We start from the raw sequence: 13,988 nt of genomic DNA, 5'->3' as shown, positions 1-13,988 counted from the left end.
AAATACGGGGAGAGAAAGAAACAGATACAGGAACGTACCCTGGCAAGGAGAAATGCATGTCTGAAAAGGGAGCAGCCATGATTACAACAGGCTCCTACACCTCGTCCTTCCCAGCACCGACTGCTGCGGAAGAAACAGAAACCTCCAGAGGGCAACCTGGGACGATACGCCCAGAAGTGCTCATTTCACAGCCCGCACGTTTGCAGACGGCCGTCCTCACCCGCCGGGAGGGCTGGAGACATCAGCAGACCAACGCAAAAGGCTCAGCGGTGGCTGCGAGGAGGCGTGCGCGTGCGTAAGGCAGACTGGCGGAGCACAGGGCACGAGCACGAGCACTCGGTCACCTCCGCGTACGCTGCACGCTCACGCACATCCCACCACCCGTTAGCGAACGCCCCTTTGCTTGACCATTGCAAAACGGGATCAGTGGGGCGGAAGGAACCCGTGGCAAGCACCGAGTCCAGCTCCCGGCTCCACAAAGGGCAAGGTGAGTGTTAAATCTCCACGAGTGAATTGTCCGAATGCTTCTTCAGCGCTACCGACAGGCTTGGAACCACGACCACCGCCCTGGGGAGCCTGTTCCAAGCCCACCACCATCCGGTGCAGAGCCCTTCCCCCGTCCCCAGCCCGACGCTCCCCTGACAGCTCCCTGCTGCTTCTTTGGGACCTGTAGGAGGTCCTAAGTTGGCTGTGGGCTGCCACGAATGAGCTGCAGGCTGCCATGAAGCCTCCCCTCTGTCTCCTCCAAGCTGGGCAAACTGTGGCTGCTCCTCTGACATATCACAGGATCACAGGATGGTTTAGGTTGGAGGGGACCTTAAACGTCATCTAATTCCAACCCCCTGCCTCGGGGACGGTTGCCAATTGCCACGTCAAGCCGCGCAAGGCCACATCCAACCTGGCCTTGAATGCCTCCAGGGACGGGGCATCCACAACTCCTCCGAGCATCCTGTTCCAGTACCTCACCACCTTCTGAGTAGAAGATTTCTTCCTAACATCTCAACTGAATTGCCCATCTTTTAGCTTAAAGCCATTTCCCCTTATCTCGTCACCATCAGACGGTGTAAAAGGTTGGTCCCCCTTCTGCTCCTAAGTTCCCTTCAAATATGGGAAGGCTGCAATGAGGTCTCTCTGGAGCCCTCTCTTCCCCAAACTAAACAAGCCCAGCTCCCTCAGCCTTTCTTCCCAGGGTTGATCACCTTCGTGGCCCTCCTCTGGATGCACCCCAGTATTTCCCTGTCTGGTCCTTTAACCAACTTTGTCGGTTGTCTTCCTTTGGGCACAATCTCACGTTTTTATATCCTTCTAATACTGTGGAGCCCACGTATACTGGACAAAGTGAGGCCAAGTGAACGAGTACACTGTGCAGGGTCTGCTTGGTGCAGAGCCCATTACACGTGCAATCTCAGAGCTGAGTGCATCCACGAAGGAGCGGTGGAAAAACCACCAGGACGCACGTCGGCCTGGCTGGGCTGCTGCTCCTTCTCAACACGTGCCTTTACCCCCTCGGTCCCAGCCTTCCTGGGGCACGAATGTCAGCATCTGCGTGTGCTGAGAACACCTGTGGAGGATGGGCCCCCGTGTGTCTCTGCCAGCAGAGGAAGGGGAGTGGGTGTGTGGTGGTGGGGGGCATCGCATGTCCTGGCAGGGCACTGATGACACAGGGAGAAAAGGGAAAGCCCGAGGTGGTGTGAGTTGATGGGGTCACAAGTGACAGCACACAGACCAGAGAACTGGAAAGAAGCAGAAGATAGAAGATTAGAAAGAAAGTAATCAAATTCATGCACTTGAAAGAAAATACAGGTTAGTGAGGCTGCGGCACCGCCTGCAAGGTAATCCTCCCCACCGTGGGGCTGCACGGGGCAACAAGACGTGAGTCCTGGCTGCCACCACCTCACCGCGCTGCAGCAGAGACAGGAGGTGGATCCTGGCATCACCACCTTGCTGAGATCTATGGGGGGAGGGACGGTCCGTCCTCGGACTGGAGGAGCTCACTGTGACGTCTGACCCCCGCTGCTGCCCCTAAGCCAGGCCTTAACGCCACCCAAGCAACAGCAGACGCTTCTTTGGGAGCCGAATTAAAACCACACCTTGCTACCAGCAGCAGAATGAAGCTGAGAAGCTGCTCTGCAGAAATCGTAAGCTGAACACCGAACCCGACAAGTGAAAAGATGGAAAGCAAGGCAGCTGCAAAGGGCTCCTCAGCACATCTTCCTTAGCTCTGAAAGGCTTCCCTTTCACCAGCTCACTCCTGTGAACACCCCCCCCCCAGACCCACCGTGCTTAAAAGGCAAGAGACTGAAGGTTGAGAATACAGTGATCTCTATTCTGCCCACAGTGGACACGCACGCTCTATCCAACACTCCGTATTTCACACTCACAAACTCTTCTATGGCATAGCAGCACTTCTCAGATTTCTTTATCTGCTGGCATCAGCGAGCTCAGATAAGGACTCACTCCTGGGCAGCTGCCATGCATTCTGTGCTGTGAGCAGAGTCCTCGCAATGGCTCTGCTTTCAGAGGTTTGCACTGCCACGCGTCTCCATTTGTATCTGTCATAAACAAGGGCTTTTTATGGCATTCCTTGACCCTGCTAATGTGCAGGCTTAGGAGAGCATCATCATAGAATCACAGAATCCTAGAATGGCCTGGGTTGCAAAGGAGCACGATGCTCATTGAGTTCCAACCCCCTGCTGGGTGCAGGTCGCCAACCAGCGGAACAGGCTGCCCAGAGAGCCCACAGGGGGCCATAGGGATCCACAGTGAGCCACAGTGATCCATAGGGTGCCATAGGGATTGATGGGGTGCCACAAGGATCCATAGGGTGCCATGAGGATCCAAAGGGGGCCATAGGGACCCATAATCATAGAATCATTGTAGAACCCCGGCATGGCCAGGGCTGCAAAGGAGCACAGCGCTCATCAGTTCCAACCCCTGCTGTGTGCAGGTCGCCAACCAGCAGCCCAGGCTGCCCAGAGCCACATCCAGCCTGGCCTCGGATGCCTGCAGGGATGGGATGAGCATCCACAGCCTCCTTGGGCAACCTGTGCCACTGCCTCACCACCCTCTGCATGAAAAACTGCCTCCTCACATCCAACCCAAACCTCCCCTGGCTCACTTTAAAGCCATTCCCCTTGTCCTGTCACCACCCACCCTCACAAACAGCCGTTCCCCTCCTGTTTATCCGCTCCCTCCAAGCACTGAAGGCCGCAATCAGGTCTCCCTGCAGCCTTCTCTTCTCTTCTCTTCTCTTCTCTTCTCTTCTCTTCTCTTCTCTTCTCTTCTCTTCTCTTCTCTTCTCTTCTCTTCTCTTCTCTTCTCTTCTCTTCTCTTCTCTTCTCTTCTCTTCTCTTCTCTTCTCTTCTCTTCTCTTCTCTTCTCTTCTCTTCTCTTCTCTTCTCCCAGCTGAACCAGCCCACTTCCCTCAGCCTTTCCTCACAGCAGAGCTGATCCAGCCCTCTGAGCATCTCAGTGCCTCCTCTGGACCCTCTCCAACAGCTCCCTGTCCTTCCTGTGCTGAGGTCCCCCCCGACCCTGGACGCAGTGCTGCAGGTGGGGCCTCCCAAGAGCCGAGCAGAGGGGGACGATCACCTCCCTGTCCCTGCTGGCCACCCCTTTTTTAATGCAGCCCAGAACACAGTTGGCCTCCCGGGCTGCAAGCCCACACTGCTGGCTCACGTCCAGCTTCTCGCCCACCAAATTCAGATTTCTTCTGAGTCCCTGAATGCTCTTATACAGAATCACAGAATCACAGAATGGCTGGGTTGGAAGGGACCCCAAGGATCACGAAGCTCCAACCCCCCACCAATGCAGGGCCACCAACCTCCACATCTCACAGCAGCCCAGGCTGCCCAGGGCCCCATCCAACCTGGCCTTGAACACCTCCAGGGATGGACGGGGACCCACAGCCTCTCTGGGCAGCTGTTCCAGCACCTCCCCGCTCTCACACCAAACAACTTCCCCCTCACATCCAACTGAAATCTGCCCTCCCTCACCTTCCAACCATTCCCCTGTCCTGCTATTATCTCCCCTTTCCAAGAGCTGATCCCCTCCTGTCTGCAGGCTCCCTTCAGGTCCCGCAGGCTGCACTGAGGTCACCCCGCAGCTTCTCTTCTCCAGGCTGAACGAGCCCAGCTCCCTCAGCCTGGCTTCGCAGTGGAGGTGCTGCAGCCCCCTGCTCATCTCTGTGCTCCTCTGGACCCTCTCCAACAGCTCCCTGTCCTTCTTGTCCTGGGGGCTCCAGCCCTGGACGCAGTGCTGCAGGTGGGGCCCCACAAAAGCCGAGCAGAGGGGGACGATCACCTCCCCGTCCCTGCTGGCCATATGGAATATGGGACTTCTCACTCACAAAGCTGGTCAGAAGCAGATGAGCTCAGCCAAGCAGCGGATGCTCTGCACTGTTGGAATGGAAGAAATGTGCAACTACAACCTCTGCAAACATACGGCATAGGGAAGTTTTTTTTGTTCCCCATCTGAACACCCCGGATTCTTCCTTCAACTGGCCTAGCAAAGAAAACAATGAAGCTCCTTCTGTCTCACCGTGCTGCCCTCCACATCGCTCGCTTCTCTGCCTCCAGAGCACGACGTTCTGCTGGAGAAAGTTCCTTCTCTTGGCTGCTCAGGAGCTCAGGACTCTGCATTCGCAACCTCTCCTGGTGCCGCCGCTCCGCTTTGGCTGTCCGCACCGGGGCCAATGCGTCCCCTGCTGCAAGACTTAATGGACTCAACCTGGGCAGAGAGAGAAGAGGTGAGAAACAGGCAGCCCTCATCACTTCAGTACTGCCTGCTCTTCTCAAGGCAATGGTAAGGTGAGGACCAACCCCCCCAGACGCTGTTCTGCACCACCCCCAGGCCCAAGGACGTCATTTTGAAGGAAAGAAGAATAACACAAACATGGAGGTAAGCTGATGCTAAAAAGGTTGGGCTTTTTTCCAATTCCAATTTCACCTTCTCCACAAAATCCTTCCTTCCCCACACTGTATTTGTTAAGAAGTAGGAGCCCCGTGCTCCATCACCTGGTATTTCTGGGCAAAGTACATTGCTCATCCCCTTACCCAGACATGGAGTTCGTTCTCTGTTCAGCCTTCATTCCTTCTTCCAGCGAATTCCTCTGTGAGCTGTTGTTCTCATTCACCTCTGAGGACCTAAACCAGATGAGCACATCAGCCAGCAGTGACACAGCATCCCCAGGGAATGTTCAGAATAGACCCACACCCCAGAACACAACACAGCCCAGTTCGAAGACACAACTCAGAATGTTTTTGCTCGACGCTTTTCTCTCCATTACTGCAAACATTTCTTTGTTCACTTCGTAACAGATGATGCTCTCCAGCTCCCTTTGCATCATGGACAGCCTGGCTGCTCTCAGCCTTTTCCTTTGCTGATGTTGGATATGCATGAATGTTAACAAAGGATGAACCCTCTGAACTGTAAGTGAATGCACGTTTGGGGTAGGGACAAACCCTGACTGACCTCAGAATCGTGATTCACTGCGTTTCATAGAATCACAGAATGGCCTGGGTTGCAAAGGAGCCCAGCGCTCATCAGTTCCAACCCCTGCTGTGTGCAGGTCGCCAACCAGCAGCCCAGGCTGCCCAGAGCCACATCCAGCCTGGCCTCGGATGCCTGCAGGGATGGGATGAGCATCCACAGCCTCCTTGGGCAACCTGTGCCACTGCCTCACCACCCTCTGCATGAAAAACTGCCTCCTCACATCCAACCCAAACCTCCCCTGGCTCACTTTAAAGCCATTCCCCTTGTCCTGTCACCACCCACCCTCACAAACAGCCGTTCCCCTCCTGTTTATCCGCTCCCTCCAAGCACTGAAGGCCGCAATCAGGTCTCCCTGCAGCCTCCTCTTCTCTTCTCCCAGCTGAACCAGCCCACTTCCCTCAGCCTTTCCTCACAGCAGAGCTGATCCAGCCCTCTGAGCATCTCAGTGCCTCCTCTGGACCCTCTCCAACAGCTCCCTGTCCTTCCTGTGCTGAGGTCCCCAGCCCTGGACGCAGTGCTGCAGGTGGGGCCTCACAAGAGCAGAACAGAGGGGGACGATCACCTCCCTGTCCCTGCTGGCCACCCCTCTGCTGATGGAGCCCAGGATCCCATTTGCTTTCTGAGTTATAAGAGCACACTGCTGCCTCACGTTCAGTTCTTCACCCCCCAGGACCCCCAGGTCCTTCCCTGCAGGGCTACAAGAGCAAAGCTATCTTCTGCTATAAGAGCAAAGCTGTGTTCAGCACCAGGGCTGAACCTGAGCTGGCTATCTCCAAAACTCAATGGCTTTATGCAGCCGAGCCCGGAGCTGAGGGAGGCATTCTTCTGCAAAGAAAATTGAAAACAGAACTGCACATGGCAGGCTTTTGCATCCAAGGGAAGGTAACGTCCAGCCCTCTTCCCCGACAACCACTGATGCTGAGACACCTCTGGCACACACGGGTGGCACTGGGACTCTGCTCCATAGTCTTACCGAGTTGCTGGAGCCTGGCTGCTCCTTCCATTCAGCCTCTCAATCTTGTACTCAACTCCTTCGATGATGACGGTGGACTGCACGCTCATCTCAGGCACTTGTTTTATCATCTCGTCCTCCTCCACTTCTTCCTCCAACAGAAGGGTACGTTTCTGCTGCAGTTTTCGAGCTGCCAAAACAAGAGGGACTCATCTTACACCACATTAAACCCCATGAAATCCCACAGGGATGCAGACTCCGGGCAGGACTTTATGCTCACCACTTCTGCAAGTTTGTGTTACTTTAAGTCCACGCTTCTCCTCCACCCCTCCAATGCTTCGGATGTAAAAAGCTCCACCCCATTCCTTCAGTCCCACCTTTACTCAACAAGGCATCTCTCTCCCTTAGGTGCATTTTCTTTTTACGTTCCAGTGCTCCTGATTTGAGGTGACGACGTTCCTCCTCGTCTACCACACTCAGCAATTCTCAAAACAAGCTCAAATTCAACCCTGAAACTCTGCAGCTCTCCTTCCCATCATGTTCTTCGTGCACAGAGAATCTGATGTACCCAGAACATTTTATAGGCTGGATGCGTGATTCTTTCAGCCACATCGCATCAAAGAAACTCCAAAGGACAGCTGCCATTTCTTTTCCTTACCTTCCTTTCTACCTGTTAGGATATCTGTTAGGAGCTTACTCTTATCTTCAGCTGTATTCACGTTCCTGAAACTAAGAATGCTTCTGATGCTTCACACTGATTCACAAAAAGCCTCTGAACAGACACGGGGGAGGGAGGGAAGGCAGGAAGAACAGCGATGTACAGAACGAAGGAGCCAATTTACAACAGGAATTCTACTCTAACAGAGCAGTGAGTGGCAGCTCCCAAAGCCTGGAATTCAATCCCACCACTGTTTTCTTGGGGAACAGGACCAGACTTCACTAGAAGCCCTTCTATGCAATCGTTGTAGTTCTTCCTGATAGACATTTCCAAACAGGAAGAAATTACATCAAAGACTACAGCAGTGGTTTTCCCTCCTCTGAAAGCACTGTGCAAAATCACAGCAGTGTAAGAGGCAATGAAAACTCTTCTGTCACATCCTGCATAAGGATATCGCCAGCAATCCCACCTTCATCCCTGCAGGACTATCCAGGATATAATCTGCTGCTAATCACCTCTGGCATCTTGCAAAGAAACATCACCAGCTGCAGTAGCTTTGTAGAATCGTTTTGAACCCCTGACCCCATCGCACCTCCAGCTGTCCACGCTGTAACAGCGGAGCAGCCAATAAAATCCTTAATTTGAACGTACATCATGCAATTACCAGGCCTTATGGAACCACAGAATGGCTTAGGCTGAAAGAGGTGATTTGAGACAGCCAGCATGGCTTCACCAAGGGCAGATCGTGCCTGACCAACCCGCTTCTTTCTATGATGGAGTGACAGCTTTGGTGGACGGAGGGAGGGGGAGGGATGCCATCTACCTGGAGACTTCTGCAAGGCCTCTGACACGGCCCCTCACCACATCCTGCCCTCTAAATTGGAGAGGTGTGGATTTAAAGGATGGACTGTTGGATGCATTAGGAACTGGCTGGCTGGATGCAGCCAAAGGGCTGTGATCAATGGTTCTGAGTCAGGGCGCAGCCAGTCACGAGTTTGTGTCCCTCAGGGGTCGGTCTTGGGAGCCGTGCTCTTCAACATCTCCATCAACGACAGGCGATGGCATCGAGTGCACCCTCAGTGAGTTTGTGGGTGACACCGAGCTGAGCGGTGCAGTCGACACGTTGGAAGGAAGGGAAGCATCCAGAGGGACCTGGACAGGCTGCAAAGTGGGCTCATGGAAACCTACTGAGGTTCAACAAGGCCAAGTGCAGGGTGCTGCATTGGGTCGGGGAAACCCCAGGTATTGACACAGACTGGGGGAAGATCTCCTGGAGAGCAGCCCTGCGGAGAAGGACTTGGGGGCCTGGTGGACGAGGAGCTGGATGTGAGCAGAGGGCTGGAGCAGCTCTGCTGTGAGGAAAGGCTGAGGGAAGTGGGCTGGTTCAGCTGGGAGAAGAGAAGAGAAGAGAAGAGAAGAGAGAAGAGAAGAGAAGAGAAGAGAAGAGAAGAGAAGAGAAGAGAAGAGAAGAGAAGAGAAGAGAAGAGAAGAGAAGAGAAGAGAAGAGAAGAGAAGAGAAGAGAAGAGAAGAGAAGAGAGAAGAGAAGAGAAGAGAAGAGAAGAGAAGAGAGAAGAGAAGAGAAGAGAAGAGAAGAGAAGAGAAGAGAAGAGAAGAGAAGAGAAGAGAAGAGAAGAGAAGAGAAGAGAAGAGAAGAGAAGAGAAGAGAAGAGAAGAAAAGAGAAGAGAAGAGAAGAGAAGAGAAGAGAAGAGAAGAGAAGGCAAGGCTGCAGGGAGACCTGATTGCGGCCTTCAGTGCTTGGAGGGAGCGGATAAACAGGAGGGGAACGGCTGTTTGTGAGGGTGGGTGGTGACAGGACAAGGGGAATGGCTTTAAAGTGAGCCAGGGGAGGTTTGGGTTGGATGTGAGGAGGCAGTTTTTCATGCAGAGGGTGGTGAGGCAGTGGCACAGGTTGCCCAAGGAGGCTGTGGATGCTCATCCCATCCCTGCAGGCATCCGAGGCCAGGCTGGATGTGGCTCTGGGCAGCCTGGGCTGCTGGTTGGCGACCTGCACACAGCAGGGGTTGGAACTGATGAGCGCTGTGCTCCTTTGCAGCCCTGGCCATGCTGGGGTTCTACAATGATTCTATGATTATGGGTCCCTGTGGCACCCTTTGGATCCTTATGGTACCCTATGGATCCTTGTGGCACTCTATGGATCCCTACGGCACCCTGTGGATCCTCATGGCACCCTGAGGGTTCTCTGGGCAGCCTGGGCTGCTGGTTGGCGACCTGCACACAGCAGGGGGTTGGAACTGATGAGCGCTGTGCTCCTTTGCAACCCAGGCCATGCTGGGGTTCTGTGATGATTCTATGATTATGGCTCCCTATGGGTCCCTATGGCACCCTATGGGTTCCTCTGGCACCCTATGGATCCTTGTGGCACTCTATGGATCCCTACGGCACCCTGTGGATCCTCATGGCAGCCTGTGGATTCTCTGGGCAGCCTGGGCTGCTGGTTGGCGACCCGCACACAGCAGGGGTTGGAACTGATGAGCGCTGGGCTCCTTTGCAGCCCTGGCCATGCTGGGGTTCTACAATGATTCTATGATTATGGGTCCCTGTGGCACCCTTTGGATCCTTATGGTACCCTATGGATCCTTGTGGCACTCTATGGATCCCTACAGCACCCTGTGGATCCTCATGGCACCCTGTGGATTCTCTGGGCAGCCTGGGCTGCTGGTTGGCGACCCGCACACAGCAGGGGTTGGAACTGATGAGCGCTGGGCTCCTTTGCAGCCCAGGCCATGCTGGGGTTCTATGAAAGGGACCCTGAAGATCATCGAGCTCCAATCCCCCATTACAAGAGGTGGTGGCCTCTTGAAGTTGTGTCAGAGGAGTGTCAGGTCTGATGTCAGGAAAAATTAATTCTCAGGAAGAGCGGTCAGGCATCGGAACGGCTGCCCAGGGAGGTGTGGGGTCACATCCATGGAAGTGCTCCAGAACCACGGGGATGTGGCGCCTGGGGACGTGATTAATGGGCACAGTAGGGACGGGTTGGGGTTGGACCTGGCGACCCTAAAGGTCTTTTCCAATCTTAACGACTCTGTAACTATTAATAATCGCCTACAAGCTTTAGCAGGGGTTGGATTCCCAGCGCCTCCCACGGAAGAAGGCTTCACTTCACAGGCCAGATTTCCCTTCACAGAATGAAGCGTACCTTCCTCTTCCTTCATTTTCTTCAGGTCATCCTCTCCCACCAAGGAGACACGTTTGGGAGGTTTATCCACCTGCTGCTGCTTCACCTCCACTTCGAAGTACTTCTGCCTCTCACGGAAGGATCGCTGCTCGGGGCTGTGCAGGCCGCTCTGCGTTGGCACCTGTGAAAATCCACAAAGGCAGGGCTCACAGAGGGACCGAGCCAAGCCCCAGCCTCAGCCCTGTGCTCAGCCATGTGCTCCATAGCACCCCTTCCCCGTGTGCCAGCACCGGGATCCTTTCTCCATATCCACAGTTCCAAGAGCCTGAATCCTCTCTGAGGTGCTGGCCCAGCTGCTGCTCCAGCCACCAGACCTCACCTCTGGGGCAGGTTTGGGTCCCCAGGGATGCTGAGAAATGGACATGCCCTAAAAGGAGGGATTTCTGCCATCATCCCTTCCCCACGACCAAAGGTCATCGATAGCAACGGTCGGGGACACCACTTGTTGGAACGGTAAATCTACCTCTGATTTAATTCTAAGAAGAGGAAGCTTCGCCGTCGAGAAAGTAAATCCATATTTAACAGAATAAATAACAGAATATCAGAAGAACAGAACTGTAAGGGGTAAAACAAACTGATCCACAAAATCCGTTTGTGGACCAGAGATTAGAAACTGTAAGGCTAAAATGAGAACTGCCAAGAGTTATTACAAATAAGATGCTCTTTAGTTACATAAATGAAAATGAATCATAGGAGGAGAGCAAGCAGACCTTCAGTTTCAGCTTTACCTTCAACCAGAATGTTTTGGAGCAGATTTAGCCTGGCCCTATAGCTCGGAAGCTCAGCAGGTCTCTTTGTATCGGAACAGGAAGGTTAAGACAGCACCCTAATGCCCTGGGAGAACAGTGCTATAAAAACCAATGAGCCTTCATAGAACTGCTCAGCTTGGAAAAGACCTGAAAGATCACCGAGTCCAAGCACAGCCCAGCCATCCCAGCCCAACTCTAAGAGCCCTCTGCTAAATCACGGCCCTGAGCACCACCTCCAGACGGTTGTTCAACACCTCCAGGGATGCTGACCCAACCGCCTCCCTGGGCAGCCCATGGCAGTGCTTCACAGCCCTTTCTGCACACAAGTTCCTCCTGACATCCAACCTAAACCTCCCCTGGCACAACTCGAGGCCGTTTCCCCTCCTCCTGGCCCTGTCAGCAGTGAGAAGAGAGCAGCCCTGCTCTGCTGCAACCCCCTTTCAGATACTGGCGCAGAGCAATCAGGTCTCCCCTCAGCCTCCTCTTCCCCACACTGAACAGCCCCACTTCCTTCAGTCTCTCCTTGCAGGCCATGTTCTCCAAGCCCTTCCCCAGCCTTGCTGCCCTTCTCTGGCCCTGCTGCAGCACCTCCACGTCCTTTCTGTACTGAGCTGCCCAAAACTGAACCCAGCACTCGAGGTGAGGCCTCACCAGTGCCGAGTGCAGGGCAGGATGACTTCCAGTCCTGCTCACCATTCCTGATCCCAGCCAGGATGCCGCTGGTTGCCTCGGCCACCTGCGCACACTGCTGGCTCACACTCAGCCAACAGAACCCCAAGGTTCCCTTCCATCAATTCTCCACCTTCTCCGTGTTCCACCCTTTGGGTGACGTTGCCCCCAGCCAGCAGCACTTACCTGTGTCTCGAGCAGAGGGTGTGACAAGGGCACTGCTGCAAAAGTCTTGTATGCTTGCTTGACGTTGATGGGAATCTCATCAGGAGAGGGTGGTGATGGTGGCTTTGGCTACAGCGACAAGAAAAACAGGACATAAAAAAAATCACAGTCGTTATAAAAAAACACAACACGGGGGAAACACTTCCAAATCCTCATCCTGCAGAGCCTGAACAGGGCGATACGGAAGGGAGGGCTGCTGCAGCCGTGGGCAGGAAGGAGAGCAGTGCGTGGTGCATATGCTGTAGAGCAGGACAAGTACCACAGCCTCATTTTATTTCTTGGCTGGTGGAGGAATGGTAATTCTGGTGGCACAGACCTTCATCTACTTCACCAGAATTTCGTGACCACGGGACCAAACCGATGTCACGGTCCTACAGGATTTCCACCCGGTTCAATGAGCACGGACCCATCTGGATCAACGGGCTTTTGGAGCTGGAATACAGGGACCTGAAGAAGCCAAATTCAGTCCACTGGGAAATGAGAGAGAAGCTGTGGCCTTATCCAGTATTTCTGACTAACGGCACCTTCTGGTTGGAAGAGCTCTACCAGCGTCACTCCTTTTTTCTCGTCTTTTCCCTCTTCTCCAGCGGCTGCTGTACTTCTGATTTGGAATAAATCCGTACTCTACAAATACGCAGCAGCGATTCTTACCCAGGCCAAGACCAAAATACACAAATCCTCCCTTCCCATCAACGTAAAGCCCCGAGAATGGGAAATCTCTGCAAGAAAACGGATCATTCTGCACATCGCCAAACTTGCTACAGGCGACACTGGCTTTTGCTCCGAGGCGCAGGGTGCTGACAGCCAAGGCTTCGTCCTCAGCACGGCTCTAAGTGGCAGCGGAGCAGCCTAGGAGAAGCTGAGTGAGAAGGAACCGTGGCCACTTACAGAGTTGTGGACAGAGGAGCTTGGCTCGGGCTGCTGGAAGGGATTGGGGCTGTCCCCCTCCTCCGGGTTATGCGAGGCAGCGTTTTGTCGCACTCGGGAAAGAGGCTGAATGACGCCTGGCTTGGTCTGCTTGTGTCAGTGCCACACGAGGGAGGAAAAGGCAGAGGGAGAGAGAGAGGGAGAGAAAAGAGTTGAGCGGTCAGGGCAGCGAGGTGCGTCCTTGGGAAGGAGGTGACTGCAGCAAACACCAAACACAAAGGCAGGCCTCTGGTGCAAGCATCCGGAGAAGCAAAGCAACACCAGGCAAAGCAACACCAATGAGTCAAGCGATGCCCGATTTCTAAACAACAAACGCCAAATCCTCGGGTCCGTGGTCTTTTAGTTAGTCAGATTGCCTGGAGCATCCAAACGATCTGCAGGAGCTCCGCAATTCCATCTCCTGCAGAAGGCGTGCTGTAGAACCAAGCTGAGCTGCTCCAACCACAGCCCAGAGCAACAGCCTCATTAGAAAGAACGCCTTTAAAAATCAGACATCCATACCGCTACGATTCCATTTTACAGTAATTACACTTAAATAATTTTTAGAACAAGTTTAGACGGCAATCGTCATTACTGCAAATGATGTTTGTAAGGAGGAAATACATATAGGGGTCATCTATTCATCGAACAGTGGGTGCTGATCTGTCCTTTGGTCTGAGTTTCACAGTCGCAAAAGGATTTTTTCACTTAGAAAGGGTGGTTTTACAAAGCCTTTCGTGTCGGGTTTCGGACCTGCACTTTCTGGTCTGTCAGCTGGTGTTTTAGCAGCAGAACCTTTGGAAGAGTCCGTCCTCAGCGCCAAGGCAGAGCCTGCCATGGAAACGGCAGCTGCAGTGGCCAGAGGGGAACGGCACAGATATGTCAGAGCTTGGGGAACGAAAGCATCATGAATGGGGAACCAAAGCATCGTGAATGGGGAACCAAAGCATCGTGAATGGGGAACCAAAGCATCGTGAATGGGAAACCTAAGCATCGTGAATGGGGAACCAAAGCATCGTGAATGGGGAACCAAAGCATCGTGAATGGGGAACCAAAGCATCGTGAATGGGGAACCAAAGCATCATGAATTGGGAAGGAAAGCATCGTGAATTGGGAAGGAAAGCATCGTGAATTGGGA

The 13,988-nt window shown here is 53.7% G+C and overlaps 1 protein-coding gene across 50 annotated transcripts in view; it reads right to left on the bottom strand.

Annotated features, from left to right (window-relative positions):
• The window catches only part of SCRIB (scribble planar cell polarity protein), a 121,201-nt gene that overhangs the window by 11,766 nt on the left and 95,447 nt on the right, over window positions 1-13,988 (bottom strand). For 30 of the 50 annotated variants that reach the window (XM_085214611.1, XM_085214619.1, XM_085214607.1 and 27 more), the window contains 6 exons: window positions 12,833-12,961; window positions 11,906-12,013; window positions 10,263-10,422; window positions 6,467-6,635; window positions 5,055-5,144; window positions 4,540-4,728 (listed from right to left, as the gene is read on the bottom strand). In XM_085214611.1, the coding sequence (XP_085070737.1) occupies window positions 4,540-4,728; window positions 5,055-5,144; window positions 6,467-6,635; window positions 10,263-10,422; window positions 11,906-12,013; window positions 12,833-12,961 (845 nt within the window). The remainder of the gene's footprint in view (window positions 1-4,539; window positions 4,729-5,054; window positions 5,145-6,466; window positions 6,636-10,262; window positions 10,423-11,905; window positions 12,014-12,832; window positions 12,962-13,988) is intronic. The other 20 variants (XM_085214608.1, XM_085214610.1, XM_085214627.1 and 17 more) reach the window with 2 other exon arrangements.

The sequence above is a fragment of the Meleagris gallopavo genome, chromosome 32, assembly GCF_905368555.1.
Source record: "Meleagris gallopavo chromosome 32, MGAL_WU_HG_1.1, whole genome shotgun sequence".
Taxonomy (NCBI): domain Eukaryota; kingdom Metazoa; phylum Chordata; class Aves; order Galliformes; family Phasianidae; genus Meleagris; species Meleagris gallopavo.
The sequence above is the reverse complement of the archived record's forward strand: the minus strand, read 5'-3'. Positions and strand labels throughout refer to the sequence as shown.